This window comes from Lampetra planeri, chromosome 25, assembly GCF_965212315.1.
Source record: "Lampetra planeri chromosome 25, kcLamPlan1.2.h2, whole genome shotgun sequence".
Classification (NCBI taxonomy): domain Eukaryota; kingdom Metazoa; phylum Chordata; class Hyperoartia; order Petromyzontiformes; family Petromyzontidae; genus Lampetra; species Lampetra planeri.
In genome coordinates, this window is record NC_136131.1 from 9,582,532 (window position 1) to 9,600,568 (window position 18,037).

The 18,037-nt window shown below is 47.6% G+C and overlaps 1 protein-coding gene across 1 annotated transcript in view; it reads right to left on the reverse strand.

Moving 5' to 3' along the window:
* LOC144727435 (hypoxia-inducible factor 1-alpha-like) overlaps positions 1-18,037 on the reverse strand; it is a 43,027-nt gene that overhangs the window by 20,051 nt on the left and 4,939 nt on the right. Inside the window, 1 exon segment of the mRNA XM_078606262.1 lies at positions 3,143-3,333. Coding sequence (XP_078462388.1) covers positions 3,143-3,333 — 191 coding nt within the window.

Below are 18,037 nucleotides of genomic sequence, written 5' to 3' on the forward strand. Positions count from 1 at the left end.
GGCTTTTCCTTTTGTCCGATTGGATTGCTGTGCAATTATTATGATTAATAATTATTATTCGTTTTCATCATAGTGTGTTCTTCATTTCATTAGTATTTTGAGTGTAGTGTCATTGATATTGTTATCATCAGCTTTCTATTTCGCCTACATTTTATCTATACTTGTGAGTGTAGTTACAATTTATTTACGTACAGCGCTTTGAGATATTTCGATCGGAAAGGCGCTGTATAAAATAGAGCTCATCATTAAGGGTTTGGGTTAAAGTTAAGAAACATTTATTCGTTTAAGCAAGTGAGAGAACTTAAGAAGACCAGGATAGTCTCATTTGCAAGAGTGTCAGCTTCCGGGATAAACATGCAACAATTAATCAACGCACACACTGAAATGAAGCTCAAGATCCATGCATCCAATTGTGCATTGAATAATCTATTATTTATCGCTGACGCAAACTATAGGCGGTGTTTTTCTTTAGATGAATGAAACTAGAGACAGACTGTACGCGACAAAGCGCGTGCAAAGGACAGGGCGACGACAACAGCCGCCAGTTAGCCACTAAGTGGCGGTGATGTCACCAGGGCGCTTGTGCCATGATAGGCGTGCATGTTGAGGCCACATGAAGTGTGGAAGAAGGCTTGCGACTTGCAAGGGGGTCAGAGGACAGTACCTGGTGTTACAAGTTGACCGAGATGACTGGCAAATGGGACAGCACAAGCCAGATAACAAAGCAAAGCAAAGCATCCGATCCTAAAATTCAAATCATGCCCAGAAATGATCACCATCTATTGTAAATGGGCCGCCTGGTACGGTTGCCCGCGCTATTTCTGAGCAGGCCCTACACCCTGCCTAGGATCCGACGATGCCGAGGTCGGGCTCCACATGGGCACAGTGGCGCTGACCACTCCACTGCTTGCTTGCCATTGCGTCTAAATGGAGCGATTGTAATGAGCCATCCTTCAATGGAATCTTGACCATGAATTGTGGCAATTCATCTACTTTCTTCGGGTTACTCATCGTACAAATCTATGCCAGGAAGCACGCAACGTAATCCAGCAACGTGGAGATCGTGTTGGCAAACCACTCCGCGATGGAGCCCGTCACTCGAGTGAGAATTCTTACAGCACCACGCAAATGCAGCCTGGATCCACAGTTTGGAGTGGCTCCCATCCAGGATAACACGCAGCTGAATAACCAACATTAATTCCATCATTCAGCGGCTGCCCACCCCATTTATGAACAGATCCTTCCCTGCCCACCATCCGCTGGCGCCCAGGCTCGGGATCCAAGTGGGCACAAGAGGCATTTGCTCGCCATTGCGTATAAAAAAGGGGAGCGATTGAAACTTGCGATTCCGTGGACAGTGAGTCACCGCTGTTACCGCGGCTTGAGCGGCACAGCAGCCACAAGCCGGTCTGTATCTGTGGGCAAGGTGCCGACCACGGTGAATGTGCTCAAAAGCAACAAAACTCATCTCCACCGGCTCCTGGCAAACCGCTTTCATGGTGTCAAATATTTATTTCTACTGACATAGACGTCATCAGATCATCTTCTATCGGCCAGCATGAAGCCACGTCTCACGGGTCCTGTGATGCAACAATCCACCAGATAACCGCTTGAATACGAGCGGGGAAAAAAAGTAATGGTCGACAAGGAATGAAACGCGTCTGAAAGGAGGAGACTGAGCGATTAAATCAGCTCGAGCAAAGGTGCCAGGTGGATTATTACGTGATCGGCTCGTGAGAGGTGGTGACGGCTTGGGGAGGCCTTCATCCAGCAGTGGATTGACCATGGCTGATGATGAAAATTAAGAGGTTTATGTATATATGGACGAATTGTGAATGCACTCCTGGATGAGGGCCTCCCCATGTCGTGCGGGTGGAAAAGTTACAGTGCAGGAATATTGTAAAACAAATATAAAACCCAGACTTAAAGCGTTCGTGACTGCAGGAATTCATATTCTTTGGGTCTTTCGGTAAAGCCACGGAGATAGAAAAAATAATAGAAATATCACGACGTTTCGATCGCAACACAAGCAATCGTCTTCTTCTTTTTTCACCCGAAGACGATTGCTTGTGGCTGCGATCGAAACGTCGTGATATTGTTTTATTTTTTCTATCTACGTGGCTTTACCGAAGGACCCAAAGAATAAAAATATAAAACCCATTGGAAAGTGAAATGCTGTCTGTCGAGAATACTTTTACATGACTCACTGGCGGGAAAATGACTGCCGGAGAAAAGTAACATATAAATATACAAGTTAAATACTGAGAAACCGATCATAGAGGCCAGCAGTGTGCACGCAAGCAGCATCACGGTGTCCAAAGCAAACGATTTCCAGAACACGGAGCGGGGTGCCGAGCGAGGGAACGGACTGCGCGCCTACTCTGTTTCCAGATTTTGCAAGTTAGCCACACGCACTCCTCTCGTGTCACCGTGACTCTTCGCTACCTCCACCGGCAGCAGCACCATCATCATCACCTCGATCACCACAACCTCCAACACTACACTACCAATTAAAACAGCACCACCAGCTGAAGCACAGGTGGTAGCAGCACCACCACCATGACCACCACCAGCATCGCCACCACCTCTCTGCAATCAGCATCACCACTTTCACCACCACCCTCATTCAACCACCACGATTTTCACATTAAAGCACTGGAATGCTCTTCCTTCCTATATTAGGAAGCCACTGGAGCTATGCACCTTTAAAACCAGATTGAAAACTAATTTATTTAGAACTGCTTTTGTGTTTAGTTTGTTGTCCTTCCCCGCACCTCCGATTAGCACCGTTAGCTACGTACGGCGCGAAAGAAGTTGAACATAGTTTAACACATAGGCTTTCGCGACCAATATTATCCACCATAAAGGTTTTACGGTTAGATCGCATAAATATGCAGGCAAATAGTAAGATTTGTCACGTAAACAAAACGTGCCAACTATTTACTTGGGTGTGCTGGAGAGTAAACTCACAACATTTACAAATGGAGTACGATATTTCGCTGGTGATTACAACCAGCTTCATCAGGCGAATTTCCAGAATTGTGAGGAAGTCCTCAACACGCAGACACAATCAACGGCCGGAAGAGCGTGGTGGGGGTGGGGTAGGGGCGGGGTCGGAGGTCACGGCGGCACCGTCTCTCACCGTTGTGCAACAGTTTGCGCATACGCAGGTAGCTGATGGCGAGCCGCATGATGGAGGCCTTGTCGAGGTGCGAGGTGACGCTGTGGGGGAGAGGCAGCTCGTTGGCGAGCTCGTAGAACACCTCCGTCTCGTTGCTGCGCCGACATCGCGCAGCGTCGCGAGATTTCTCCTTCCGCCGCTCAGAGTTCACCCTGCTTGGGAGGCGGTGGAAGGGGGGGTGGGCGGGTGGGTCGGAAGGTGGAGGAGGAAAAAGGTCGTTTTTAAAATAGAGTCGCGATTACGAGCGTCTGCGACTGGTCACGCGTGGCTCTGATCGGACGGGGTCCGTCGCGCGTGTGGTGTGTCCCAACCAAAGTAAAGCTCCGTTCAGTGCAAGGGGTGCGCCCGGCAAAAGGTAATTCTCCTATCACGAGTACCAAGTCTGAAATAAGTTTGCATAACTTGGTTTTTATTTCAAATGAAACTCGAATCGCTGACTCAATGTATGAAATATAGAAACATTCATATTTATTATAATCAAATGAATAACATGCTTTTGTTATTTAAAAAAACATTGTTTGGAATGGCGGCGTTGAATGGAAACTGCCCCTTTTCCCACCCCTGGGCTTGCGGGTGTATCTCTGATAAATGTATCGTCACCAGTACCGACACGTTTAACACGACAATTTCTGGGTTTCCAATTTTCACATTTGTTCCTATTGAAGTGCTGTACATTCGTCTTAAAAAGGTGTTCTTTGGCAAGTCCATTTAACGAATAAAAATGCAAACGTCCTTTCAAAAACGTATCCTCCTCTGGAACGGGATAACAATATAGACGTTTTTTTATGAATGCGTTGAATAAATGCATTTTCACATTCAGACCACTGCTGGTTTAACTCTCCTTTGTCGACCAACGCCGTGCAAGACCGGTTTACTGCCGGCTGTCGTGGGGCCACGAGGCATGATTAGCAGAGGATGGTGCAGACAAACCCACTTGTTGTACTGCAATTCCACGCACCGGCACCCATGCTTCCCGCACTCTCCAACCAGCTCTGGCCGGTGTGGCGAACTATGGTCAAACAAAGCCGTCGTGGGGGGGGGGGGGCCCTCATCCAGCAGTGGATTGACATGCAACTCCTGTGACCGCGGCGGTTTGTAATTATAAGCCCAGGGCGTCACCGCGTGAAGCTGGTGCGGTGTGGCAGAGCACCTTGGTAACGCGCGTGGTGGTGCAGTGCAAACGAGGAGTGCCATGGGGGGGGGAGTGGATGGGCGGCCAGTGGCCAAGCCTGTGTTTGTCAAAACAATGCGTACTAAATAACTGTGGAAAACTCAACACGTGAATGTATCCGGGGTGAATTCCAAACGACAGTGGTGGCCCGGGTTTCTGACCCTCCAAACAACTACGGCCACACACAGTTGCAAGGAAACAAAAAGAAAAACACCGTCGAGAACTGCAAACTCACCCCGCAGCAGCCAGATTCTTATCACTGTGGCCAGATAACAATGTCGAGCACGGAGAACAGATCAAACAGATTGTGCTGTAATGGTGTCTCAGCCTTATTGCAGATTCCATTCTTGCACAGCCAAAAACGATTAGAGATGAGGACACTGGACTTGCAATCCAGTTCACCAGTTCGATTTGATTATCCCGGGGGTGTGGCAGTTGAAACAACGCTGCAAGTTTATTACAACTCTCTGCCTCTGTCCACCCACCAACATTAAGAGCTTCTTATTAACATTAAGAGCTAGTTTATCGGCGGGTCTCGTACGCTGGGGTAAAGTGCGAGTACGACCAATTTTTCCAAGACATCCTCTGGAGGGGTTCTCTAAAGCTGCCTCTCAGAGAAGCCCTTCTGCTAAGCAGCGGCATGAGTAAGTATTGTCAGGGTAGCGACTTTGAGATTTTTTTTATTAAACAGCAAACAGAGCCTTGAAAAAAATGAGGTTATTAGCACGGTTGGCTATACATATGGTGCGCGAAAGTAGTTCAACATACATACATTATTGAGACACACGGAATGCCAATCAGCTGCCTGAATATCGCATAAAATACAACCAAATACAAACAACAATAATCCTACTATGGGTTTAACGACGCATACATTTCAATTGATTTAAAAATCGATTCTTACACTCACTATATATGCGTCAAATCGTGCGTGTGAAGCATATGTCTTCAGACCATTTATGTCGTACGTAATTAGCATTGTGTGACCCCTGTAGCCGCAAGAGGCACGAGCTTTAACCCGACGCTGTCGAGATGTTACCTCGTTGGCCAGGTATACAGGAGCTTGTGGGTTTGATCCTGACTGACACCTGCTGTATGCTGTATATTTGGAGTTTGCGCGTCTCTCTCCCCGTGGTCGTGGATTTTTCTCCGGGTCCTCTGGTTTTTCCCTCCACATTTAGAATCAACGTCACGCGTTCAGAGTATTTGGCTGCTATCAATTTCCACGCGATAATAAGCCACTTCGTTGAGCTGTCCCTTTGTGATAACCAGGTCACTTCTACAAAAAAATGCTATAGCTCAGTTGGCCTTACCTGGTAAAAGAAAAAGTTTTTTTATAGTTGAGTAAAAAACAAATCTATTTTACAGTCGAAGTGACTGCAAATCGTGAGAATTCAGCGAATCGATGAAGAGGCCCGAATCATCTCTAGTTAGTTCATGTGACCCTCAAGCAACAACAAGGTGCCAACAACAACCCACCACCATCATGTAAAAAAAGACAATTCTAGAGTTGAATCTTGACCCCAGAATCGGGCCAATTCATCAATTCAGACGCACGAAATCATCACGGGCTAATTGATCACCGCGTCTGAGTGGAAACTAGACATGGGAGACCACATAGGCAAGCTTGCGTTTTTGCACAATCCTCTGAAATGTTTTCACCTTATATATGTACTTAACGCACCCCTCTTTATTATATATAATGTTATAAACCCTTCCAACCAACCCAGCCAGAGCTGCAGCAGCAACAGCCGGCGAGCGAGCAGCAAGGGGGGGTGTGTCTCGCCACCGCAAGGGAGATACAAGGTCACGTTAAGGTCGCGCCGCTTACAGTGAAGCCCATCTCGCTTTTTTTCTCCCTTTCGCGGCACAGGAAGTGGTGGAAATGTCACAAAGCCCCCTCGTGAGCAACACTAGTGACGCACGCGTTTGTGGTAACAGACACGCACACAATCGTGTGTCTGTGCGCGCGAGGGAGCCGTCGTGCAGTTGGCGGCACGCTGCGCGAGAAACACGGCGACCCGAGTTCGATCCCAGTTAACGGCCAACACCAGTGACGATTATCTGAACCGGTCCTGGGCCTCCCCCCCCCTAGGGCGACTCATTCTTAAATTAGGACTGTGCCCGCTGCAATGTGTAAACATGGCCACTGGGGCGACTAAGGTGGCCCGGGCGTGTTTCTGGCCACACCACTTCATCTGCCGTGCCGGCCTTCATAGGTGCCTGCTAACAGCACTTGCCCCAAAACAGTCTGTTAAAGCTATGAGGGTGATAGTTACTGCCCGACTTTGCTGATGCAACTCAGCATGTCGAAACCGGTTCAGAGTTTGTTTGCCTAAACAAAATACTGATGGGTAACTTTGGTCTGGAAAGCCAATAGGTCCGACAGGCCATATTGTTTCCGATCCGCCCCTACTGGACATCAGTGAAAAAGAGCTTTATAGATCATCGGATTGCTTATGTACTGATATATTGATTCTGCTTATTTATTCATGGACAGTGAGAGTTCCGTTAATGAGATATGCTTGTACCCACAATACTCTATAGCAACGCACTCCGAACCCAGGTTATATGGGTTGGATTCCCAGCCATGGCTGACATGAGAGTGGTGGTGGTGGAATGTAGGGTGTGTATACGGTGCGGAGGAGTTTGTGTGCGTGGTCAGTTTAAGTAGATTAATTATGTTTTGTTAATCCAGGTGAGAACTTGAGAGACAAGGATAAACTCCTTTGCAAGCGTGAACTCGTTTGCGCGTGTATTTAGCTCGCCCACTGCTCTGCAATTTCGGTGACCTGGGTTCAATTCATGGCCAGAAGATCAAGTGTCATTATCCGTTCCGTTCCTGGGCCTTCACCAAGTCGAATTAGCCTTAAATGAATATCTGGTTTCAGCCACACCATCCGTCCGTGCCGCCACGCGAGGCCTTAAGAAGTGCTCGCTAACAGTACTTTGCCCAACTGTCTGATAAGAGCTATATGGGGGATATTTATATTTTGTGCGCGTTTGTGAGTGGTGGCTTAGTGGTTAGCGTACTGCGCTAGGAACCCAGCCATCGATGTTCCTGGCCTGAGCTTGTGATTTTTTGAAGTGATCCTGAGCCCTCACCGAGTTCAAAATGAGCCTTAAATGAGTACCTGGTGCGGTGTGCAACCAGCACGAGAAAGACAAAGGTGGCCGGGCTGGTTTCTGGCCAAACCACACCTCTGTGCACTGTGTCAAGCTTAATAGGAGCTCATTAAGAGCGCATGCCCCAACCACCTCGTAAAGGTTACGTTTGTATGTTGAACATCTTTCGCGCCATACGTAGCCAACCGTGGCTACACGGAGGTGCGGGAAAGTAGCCAAACTGCGACACTTGTTATCCGGGGAGGGGATCTCTGCAAACAAATTGACACACGTGCACGTCTGGTCTGACAGGTAGCCCATGCAGATCCAGAAATGGCCGTGTCCGTCAGGGGTCAACAGAGCCAGCATCGCGTAGGTCCCGTGCATGTACTTTGGCAGCAGCTCACACGAGATTAAATTAAACTACGTTCTCAAGTGCAGAGCTTGATGGGTCTCAGCCGAGTTCCCTCCCGATGGAATTTGTTTTTTTTCTCATGAAATGAAAAAATCTTATTAAGTAAGACAAAAAGGTGATTGTTTTTAATGCTAATATATATTCATGGCACTTTATCAATCAATTACTGGACAAGGGCCTCCACACACAAGTGCCGGTCATATGGGGTTATGCGAGCACATTTCACGGCGGTGGTCGGTGCGGATCGGTGCAGGCAGAGAGCAGAGACGTGGGAGAATGGATGTCAGGGCGGTCCCCACTTTGACGACGTTAAGACCGTCGGTGTGGTCTTGGCATGGAGTACGGTTTATACGGTGCACTGTGTTCTCTATCACCCATTACGTGAAGCGCACACAAAAATAAGTCGGTAAAAATATTGTACCCTGGTTGAATTTTAACCTTACTTACCAGAGTTGCCCTGACAGTGTACACGCGCACAGCTTCCGAAAGGTGTGCGAGCCTTACACAGCTACACACATCAGTTCACACTACTGAGCCCCGTCTGCAGTGGTTAGTTCACTACACTCTGAACCCGGTTGACCCCAGTTCAAATGCTGGCCACAGCCAACATTAGCAGAGGCTGATAACCGAACCAGTTACAGTTCAGACCTCTTCATCAACACGCACCGACCAACGGAGCAATGTGTGGTCAAACAACCCCCAAGAATGACAAGGTGTGGAGTAAGCGTTCATTCTCTCGTGGCTTGACAAAGGGGATGTAAAGAATAGAAATCACGTGAACCAGAACTTGCTTGTACACCTTACATATGAACGAGGGTGTAACCGAGATTTAAAAGATACAAGCCCCTGGCAGGCAGATGAGGTAATGGGATATTAAGGCGATGGCGCGTGGGGTGCGAATGCAGGGCATCCAGCAATACCCAACCTTTCTGGAGATTTGACAAATTATGATGATCCCATTCAATAATCAATTGTAGTTGTTTTGTTCTTGTTACGCTTTCCAACCGAGATTCTAAGTGTCAATGCGCACCAGCGCTGTCCATCTGGTCTGCCTGAAACAGGTTGGGACGCACTAGTTCTCGTAAAGGATGAGCCAAGACGGAACGAAACCTTTGCGAAAAGCTGTGTTTTTCGATTAGGCAAAGTGCCCCCTCTAGAAAAGCGGCCAAACTGATCAAAGGGGGCTGCCAAAAAACACAGCACAGAAAAAAAACCGGGAGTAAAAACTATTCGCCCTGCTGGCCAAGGCAATGACGTCAAACGTCACACGTGCCACAGTAACCTTCAGCGTTTGCCTCGATGTTGTTCTCAAGTCACGTCTGTTGTCTGTCTCCAGCATTCTTTCTCCGTTGCTTGCTCGGCTGTCATTGCTTCTATTGTCCTAAAAGGATGCACTCGCGTGCAACCTGCATGCATCGTAGACGCTGGTGGTGCTGCAGCGTGCATCACTAGTGTAAGCATTGATATCAAATTGAATAATAGTTGCATTGCAAGACACAAGCAAAACATAGTTATGCTTAAAAAAAACACGTTTGCCTCCCTTCACCCGCGGCGCTGTTTGACCCGATAACCACGTCTAGAATGTTCTTAACTAAAGCAACCTCACGAGCTCTGATCTTCCATTGTCACTTAACAAGCTCCAATTTTAATGCATATACAAATGAGAGGTGGGGCGAGTGTTGGCGTAGTGGACCAAGCGCTGCACTATGAACCTGGCGACATAAGTTTGATTCTGGTCGCCGTCCCCCGATCACCGCCTCCCGCCCTCTCCTTCACCAACCCACAGACCAGCTCGCTAAGTATGGTCAAACAACCCCCACGATTGTCGAGGTAGCCATTATCCAGAAGTGGATTGAAAATGCTGCAAATTAATGACATTCCGGATTAATCTCAAGGCACTTTTGCTCGAAGGGTCCTGCATCGTAAGCCATGTCAAGCGAGTTCAGCGAAGGCATTCTATAAATATAAATACGATTAGGACGCCTTTAAATTATATAAACGAGTATGCTGCACACGGAAGAAACCTGCAGCGCCTGGAGAAAACTCACGGCCACAACGGGGTATGGCAAAGCACAAAACAACCCTATTAATTTCACCAGACCAAATCGCTCTCTTAAAAATAATCACAAATCTACATCCCCCACCACCACCGCTACCTGCCCACCCGCACAGTCCGTGTTATTGTCCCAAGCGAATGAGCCTTGGCAATAAACCCCAAGCGTGTGTCACTTCCTGCTAAAGACGACATCTCCCTTTTAACCCCAGGCAGGATGCGCAGTATTATTGTGTCTCGCACGCACCTACCAAACAGAGCCACAACTGCCAAGGTTACTGGGCACCCCCCCCCACCCCACTGAAACCAGTGTCCCTCGGGCTGAAGGGCCACAATCCGAACACCGCCCCCACACCGCTGTCCACGACCACCGACAAAACACGAAGGAAACGGGCTTTAATTGAAGCTTCGTGACTTGCGTAGAAGCGGCCAGCGTGGAGAGGTAACGTGAGCGCACCTCCGATTTCCCGCACACCTCCGACTGGCACGGCTGGCTACGTACGTGCGGTGCGAAGGAAGTTCATACAACTGACAAGGCTGGCTTGCACCCGAAGCGATAAACACGCGACCCATCACCGCTAATCCCCCCTTTTGCTGTGGCACGGCTAACATCAGTGGTGAGCGATATCCGAACAGATAGGGGAGGACCGACCACCCACCCAACTTCTCCAACGTGCAGTGACCAGCGTGGTGAAACATGATCAAACGAACGCCCCCCTAACCCCCCATGACTGACGTGGTATGGGGAGACCTCCATCCAGCACTAGATTGACAAAGGGCCGTACACATTATATATTTTTTATTATTATTCTTAATCCTCCACAGCAGCGTATAATGAGTTTTTTTGTGTGATGAATGTGTAACTTTGTTTTGGCGCCATGGCCCCATGCGCAGTGGCAATGAAACCAGTGCTCTCTCTAACCTTGGCCTCAAAAGACCTTGACAGTGAAAAATATATACATACACACACACACAAACCAAGGCGAACACCAGTGGTGAGTGATATCTGAACCGGTCCTGACCAGAGTAGCAATGTATGGTAAAACAACCGCCTTGACTGACATGTAGCGGAGAGGACTTCGTACATACAGCAGTGGATTGGTAAAGAGCTGTTTATTATATTACACAAATAATAAGTATAACCCGTAAAAACAAAGTTTTTCACTATAAATCCTTTATATGCGTGGCAGCGCAGTTAATATAAAGGATTTAAAAATATATTTGCCTGTGGAGGACGCGGGGATCGATCCCGCGACCTTTGGCATGGGAAGCGAGGGCGCTACCAACTGCGCTACTCCGCCACGGCCTGTGGAGGGGTTACGCTCTGGGCTCTTACACTGTGACGTTCAGCCAAAGCCATGAATGAGTTCTATTTGAATATATGTAAAATAAAAACATTTTGCCTAAAAAGTGTAAAATTTTGGGAATTTTTCACGAACATTAATTGTCTCGCACAACGAGTCTGTGTGGAAAATGTCAGCTCGATTGGATCACGGGAAGTGAGTTAAAAAACGACCGAAAGATTTGCACGGTCGTAAGCACGCAAGCAAGCAAGCACGCGAACTTAATATAAAGGATTTAAAAAGATCCCCCGTGTAGCCTTTGAACTGTTTTGGAAAGTAAGTGCTGTGTGAGAGCACTATTTGAAGCCGGAACGGCAGTCGAGGGAGTGGTGTTGCCAACACCGCGAACGGCTGCCTCCCTCTTCCCAGTGCAGTTGTTTACACAGCTACTCAATTTTAAGGCCGAGTCGACCTAGTGCAGGGCCCGCTCCAATTCTGATAACTCGCCGCCAATGTTAGGCAAGGTTGGGTATAGAACCAAAATCTCTGGGTTCGTAGCGCAGCGCGCTAAACAATGCACTACCGCTCCCCACGCTACACGCACACACACATGGTTAACACCAGCGAAAAGAGATAACAGAAACCAGTGCTGGGGCTACACCACTTCACCAACCCGCACTGACCAGCGTGGTGAAGAATGGTCAAACAACCCCATTGACCTGGGGAGGCATTCGTCCAGAATTACATTATATCCAGACACACACACACAGGGCTGGGACGGTGCTCACGTTGGCATGGCCAATAAATCCAGCCGTAAGTGGCGTGGTGGCAGTCGTGACCACATTTGACCGTGCAGTCGGGGGGGGGGGGCACAGGCGTTTAAAATCGCATGGTCACGCCACCGTGGCTCACTGCCACCTTCGTATCCCCACCTCTAGACCCCTACCCACCCACGCCGTGCCAACAGCTCTGCGCTATCCTCGTGCCAGATGACTGACAGCCCGGTCAGGTTCGCTGGAATTTGCTCAACAGGCAGAGTCACTTGTCAGAACAGGGAGTGAGTGGAAATATTTTTCGGGGGTGGCTAACACATTTTTGGGGGGGGCGCATGGGAAGTGGTGACCTTGTACTCTATCCAATTTGGACATTAATAATCTACGTAGATTTGTTTACAGGTTCTCGGATAGCCACAGTTTGCCAGATTTAGGGAACGACCAAATGAACACCAGCGTTCCAAATCGCATCGGGACCTTGAAAGCCAAGCGAGGTTTTAACTTGTTAGTATTTGGACAGGTGACCAAGAAACTCCCACTGAAGACTCAGCGAGGCATTCCAGGGTAGAATAACTGAAAGCTCCCAGCACATTGAGCGAAAACGTCGCTCGTATTTCATGCCGAACAACATGGGGAAATAACTCGCAGACAAATCCCGAATGCTAAACCGGCACAATTATTATTTGAGGCTAACCAAGTCCGAATAAGAAGTGAACAAACCACTCCACCAATGCAGAGAAGAGCGAATGATGAACAATGCAAACGAGGCAGGTTGAGACAAAACAAAAAACAGGAATCACTTCTTTAAATCGTCGAGCGATCCTATGTCACGACGCGAGTCGTCCCACCATTGCCGTGGCGGGAGGGAGCAGTGAATTGTGAAGGGCAATACTTGGCCCGGCCAGTGTGGGGTTTTTGTTGCTGCCGTTTGGTTTTTCGAGAGGGAGACGCCCCCCCCTCCAACTGTTGACTGAGGCAGGCGGGTGACAATGGAGAGAGAGGAGTGCGACTTGGCGGGGGATATGTTTGTCCGTGACTCGAAGACAATGCGTGAACAAAGGTCAGTTGTAAATGTTTGAGTACATCATTGTTGCACTGAATTTCATTACTGGTCTGGAGGAGTTTTTTTGTTTTGGTTTTTGGCCGACACGTAAATGGAATCGTGTCAAGTGCAAAGTTATGAATGCTAAAAGCCCCTGGACGTTATCTTAAAAATATAATATTGGACCAGGTACAACCCTTAAAGAGGCATAGAGTCTCAAAAGACCATGATATTATATATCTTTCATTCATTTAAATAATGCAGAACAAATGTCGGAGTTCACATGACCAAATAAAAGTTGGCAAATTCAGCACAATACAAATAATGTCGAAATGGAAAAACGAGACTTGTTAATTAAATTATAATGAAATTAAAACCACATTTCATGACACCCATTCGTCGCTGCAGGATGTTGAGCCAAATATGCCACGCGAATTTCAATCCCAGCCACTGTCAAAACGCCAAATGGATAAAGGCCAACTCATGCTGCGTAGGTCAGTTGCTTTTTTGCCAAACTTAACCACGCTGGTCAGTGCGTTTTTTTCTTCAAACTTAATTTAAAAGTGCATAGCTCCAGGGATTTCCTAATATCAGGAAGAGCGTTCCAAAAAATACATAGGATGGAAGAGCATTGGTGAAGGGGTGAGAGAGGCCAAGGACTGGTTCTAATATCACTCGCTAAGGCAGTTATCCATGACCAGGAATTGAACTGGGGACGTCAGATTCAGAGCACGGGGCGCCAACGCTCCATCCGCCACCGCATGCATTAGCAGATCCACACGTCTAATTTTAGCACCAATCAGCCAACACGATGGACCAGCCAACATCATAGACCTCCGCCAGTTTGCGTACCGCCAAGCACTTAAAAAAAAAGCATTTGTTTGTGTCCACAATGGGAAACATTTTAGGTAACTGGCGATGCCTTCAGGCACCGCTGCAGTGCTGGTATAAAATTACAGTAGCGCCAGCTGCCATCCACTCTCTCTTCTCCATCACCATCACGGCCATTATTGTTTTCTCTTCTCCCAAATGTATGAAGTCGCTCGCCATAATAAATGATCAAGCTGGCCCCCCGCCACCACTGCCATAACAGTTGGGAGCTTTTTATAAAGTGAACTTGGGAGGGAATGGTCAAGTTGCTATGTAAACAAACCCACTTGACTTCACTGAAATGACCTTGCTAAAGGTCTTTGCTATTTCGAATTCTATCGCCATGCACAGCAAATTTGAGTTACGGTGAAAAGCCTCTTTTTCGCGCCAATATTGTGCGATGCTATTTGAAGATCAAATTAACCGTGCATTTTGCTCCTCTGAAGGCGTGTGCAGGTGCTCAGAGAGGGTGAATTTTTCAGCACTGCCGAGTTACTCAGCCTGCCAAACAAATGAGAAATAAATCGGGTAAATTGTCACCACTGTCAGGTTGCTCTCGCTACACTCGAGCATAGATAGTTGAACATATATGTACCCACTTCAGGAGGTACTTATCCCCAAATTATCCCTTATCAGCGACTGGGCCCGGACAAAAGGGTGAATGATGGACTGTCGATTGGCCCAAATATGAGCAGAATTTGTTGGTTACAACTTCCAGATAATTCCTCATATACACACATAAGTGAGTAAATGTACTGGTAACTGGATACACAATGCACATAACAGGGGGGGAGAGGGGGGCATTGGTGAAGTTGGCGGTGCAGATAAAAAGAAGAGTTGACGGTGGGAAAGACGAGAGAGGCCATTTTATTTTATAAGAGGGCGATTTGATTCGTCGCATTTATTCCAAACGGCTTTGTTAGCCACCTACATTCACGGGAAGAGCCATCTGTGCAGGCGGAGAGCGTGAGCCGTTTATAAAATGAACGCGCTTGGATGTTTACAGACTTATTCGCGAACCGGGGCAACGCTGAGGCTTACCAATCACACGCGGATCAGCGGATCAGCTCGTAATGCGCCTGACTTTCTAAATATAAAACAATAGGGGTGCTGAGGGTGTGAAAGCGTGGACCCAATTAAACCTAGCGTGAGCTGTGCAACTCGACAATTCTTTGCCTACTTTAACTGTGTTGGTTTAACGAGCAATAGAAAATAAAACGGTGAAAACCGCAGGGGTGACATTTGCCAGACGATGAGAAGTCAGAATTAGATGGAAGGGGCACGTGTTGAAAAGAGACAAATAAGATGCAACGAGGAGGACTATGGAAATTGCCAGCCGTGCAGGGCATGAGGAGGAGAGACCGAGGGTGAGATGGAAGAATGTGGTGGAACGTGATGCCGAAGATTGTGAATGCGAGTAGATAAGAGGCAAATAATAGAACAGAGAAAGAAGACAGAGACTATGTGAGCAGCTGACCTTATGCGAGTCTGTGGGTCTCTGTGCAAGCCTATGATTTGTAAGTGAATGCATCTCTATTTAAGGATAGTAGAGGTAATTCGAGGATCGCAGAATATAAGTACATGGACTATCATCTGAGCAGCCAACCCCATGCAATAATGGACCACGTAGCTTATGAGAGGAAAAAAGGGGCAATCCACCCGCTCATCACAGGTATGACGTGGCATGGGTTCAATGTTTCCACAAAAATAACTTTCGAATTTTTCGGGCTGGGCGACACTGCGGCAGAAAAGTGTCATTAAAAGGGGTCGCACAAAATGACGGCTGCTTCACAATCTGTCAACGGCATCGATCCGACGTGCAATATCGTTTGAAACAAGGTGGAAATTTATAAATGATCCTGACCTTTGTATCCACTTCTACAGCTGCAACGGTCGGATAATTCTGCTGCTGTTATCCTCATCACCACCAACCATCATCTATTCGCTGCTGGATGAAGGCCTCCCCCTTGCCATCATCAGCCACGATCTATCCACTGCTGATGGCAATGGTGTGCAGATGCCTCCCCAAGTCATCATCAGCCCGCAAGCTCTCGCAATGCAAGTCCACCCCCACTTCTGCACACGAGTTGATCGGATCGCTCCACCTCTGCATTCATTGGAAGTTAAATTATATAGCTTGTAAAGATCAATACCGGTTCTCAAGCTCAACATACACGCAATGAATGGTGCTTGTAAAAAATATATTTTCATTTGTATATTCTCTACCGAGGTTTCATTCGCATATGCACCAGGGCCCGTGCCAACCATTCTACGCCACTGGGTGCCCTAGTAAAACAGCATGGCTCATACACAGTCAGACGAAGGCTACACAGGGGTTCAGCGTTAATTACAGAGGCTCATGGAACCGGACTACGACTCCGTACGTCCAGTGCAATAGCGTTGCTTGAGTGTGCAGGGGGTGTGGCAATTGCAGGTAGCCCCAGGCTAGAGGTTAAATTGGACATGGTGGGGCAGCGGGATAGGGTCCCATTTCATACACCAGGGCCCATGCCCACCACTCTACGCCACCGGGATTCAGAGCGTGCTCGTCAAGTTCTGAATCCATCCGAAATGTCACCTCATGCCCAGCGTGCCCTTCCTAAACATAACGGACATGTCAACGAGTTAATTTTTATTTTTAGCCCTGCTAAAAAAAGCCTGTTATTATTATTTCATTACCGCCCTCATCACCATTATTATGACTGTGTTCTTATTACATATTCAATGTATTTTTTTTGTCAATCCAATGCTGGATGAGGGCCTCCCCCCCCCCCCCCCATCATGTCCATGCGGATTGTGGGGCGGTTATTTGGACCATACATCACCATGATGGTCGCTGCAGGTTGGTGAAGATGGGGGAGCATATATATGCCATTGGGGCTACAATGGTAAAGTATGGTCAAACAACCCCCATGACTGACAGACACGAGGAAAAATTAATCCAGCATTGTTATTGATCATTACCTTATCACTTAAGAGGAGGTGTTTGACTAACGTTGCCTAATATTCGGAACTGCCCAGCTACAGGTTTGCAGCTGGATGTGAAATAAGCCCGGCGAATGGTTGTGAGAATTTTAAGCGTTTCTGGCAGGACCCATAGCGTAAGAAATTTGTGTGTCCTCATGGCAGCGAGGTATCTGTCAATTTATGAGCTTAGTACTTATTTGGACTGAAACCATAGACTGCGGTCGGCGTATAGAGAAAGGAAGCCTGTAATTATGTGTCCCCTTCGATGAATTGTCACAATGTAAGGTCACATTCCATTCAAGATTTAATTCCCTTTCACTGCAATAAACGTAGCATCTCCAGTGGCTACAGGGAACACATGAATGTGTTACGTGCAACAAACACGAGTTAAAACATTGATCCAAAGACAAGTGATTTGAAGTGCAAGTCGTGAGCATAGGAATAAAAAAAAATGATGAATCAATGCAGCATTAACGCGGCTGGTAAAGTGTAACACTGATGTCACCACAGTAATTAAAAATGTGAAACAAAGAAGAAATATTTACTTTTACTTCCTCAATGAAGGATTTAAAAAAAAAATTAGACGTAATAATATCCGATTATTACCAACATGCAGTGCGTGTTTGGCTCAAACCAGAGCCATCGCCACACCAAGTGGGGCTCTCTGAGGACTGTGGAAAGATGGAGCTTAGAGAGTGATGCAGAGGGAGACCGATATAGACATAGCGGGACAGACACACAGACAAATAGACAGCGGTAACAAGGACAGAGACACAGATGGAAAAACATGGGAAGAGACACAGTGAGCAAGAGAGAAACATAATACTGGTAGGAACCTCCTGGTTACACCAGCCCACAGGGGATTGTGTCCGTCCGTCGTGTAGGGAGGGGCTGGGTGGGGAGGGGTGGGAGGGGTGGGGCTGGGTGGGGAGGGGCTGGTCACCTCGTGGTGCCCTTATAAAACTCAACGTTTAACCTACTCACGCCAGCTTGTGCCCACCCTCACAGTCGGCCATATTTGCGGAATACACCACGCCGCCGTTGACCTTGGCCATTGACCGAGCACCTCAACGTTCCTACCAGCTCCCTCCGCAGGAATGTGTTAAACAAACACATAGGGAAATGGAGAGGAATGAAGGGAGACAGTCAGACTAACATGGAAACAACCAGAGAGAGA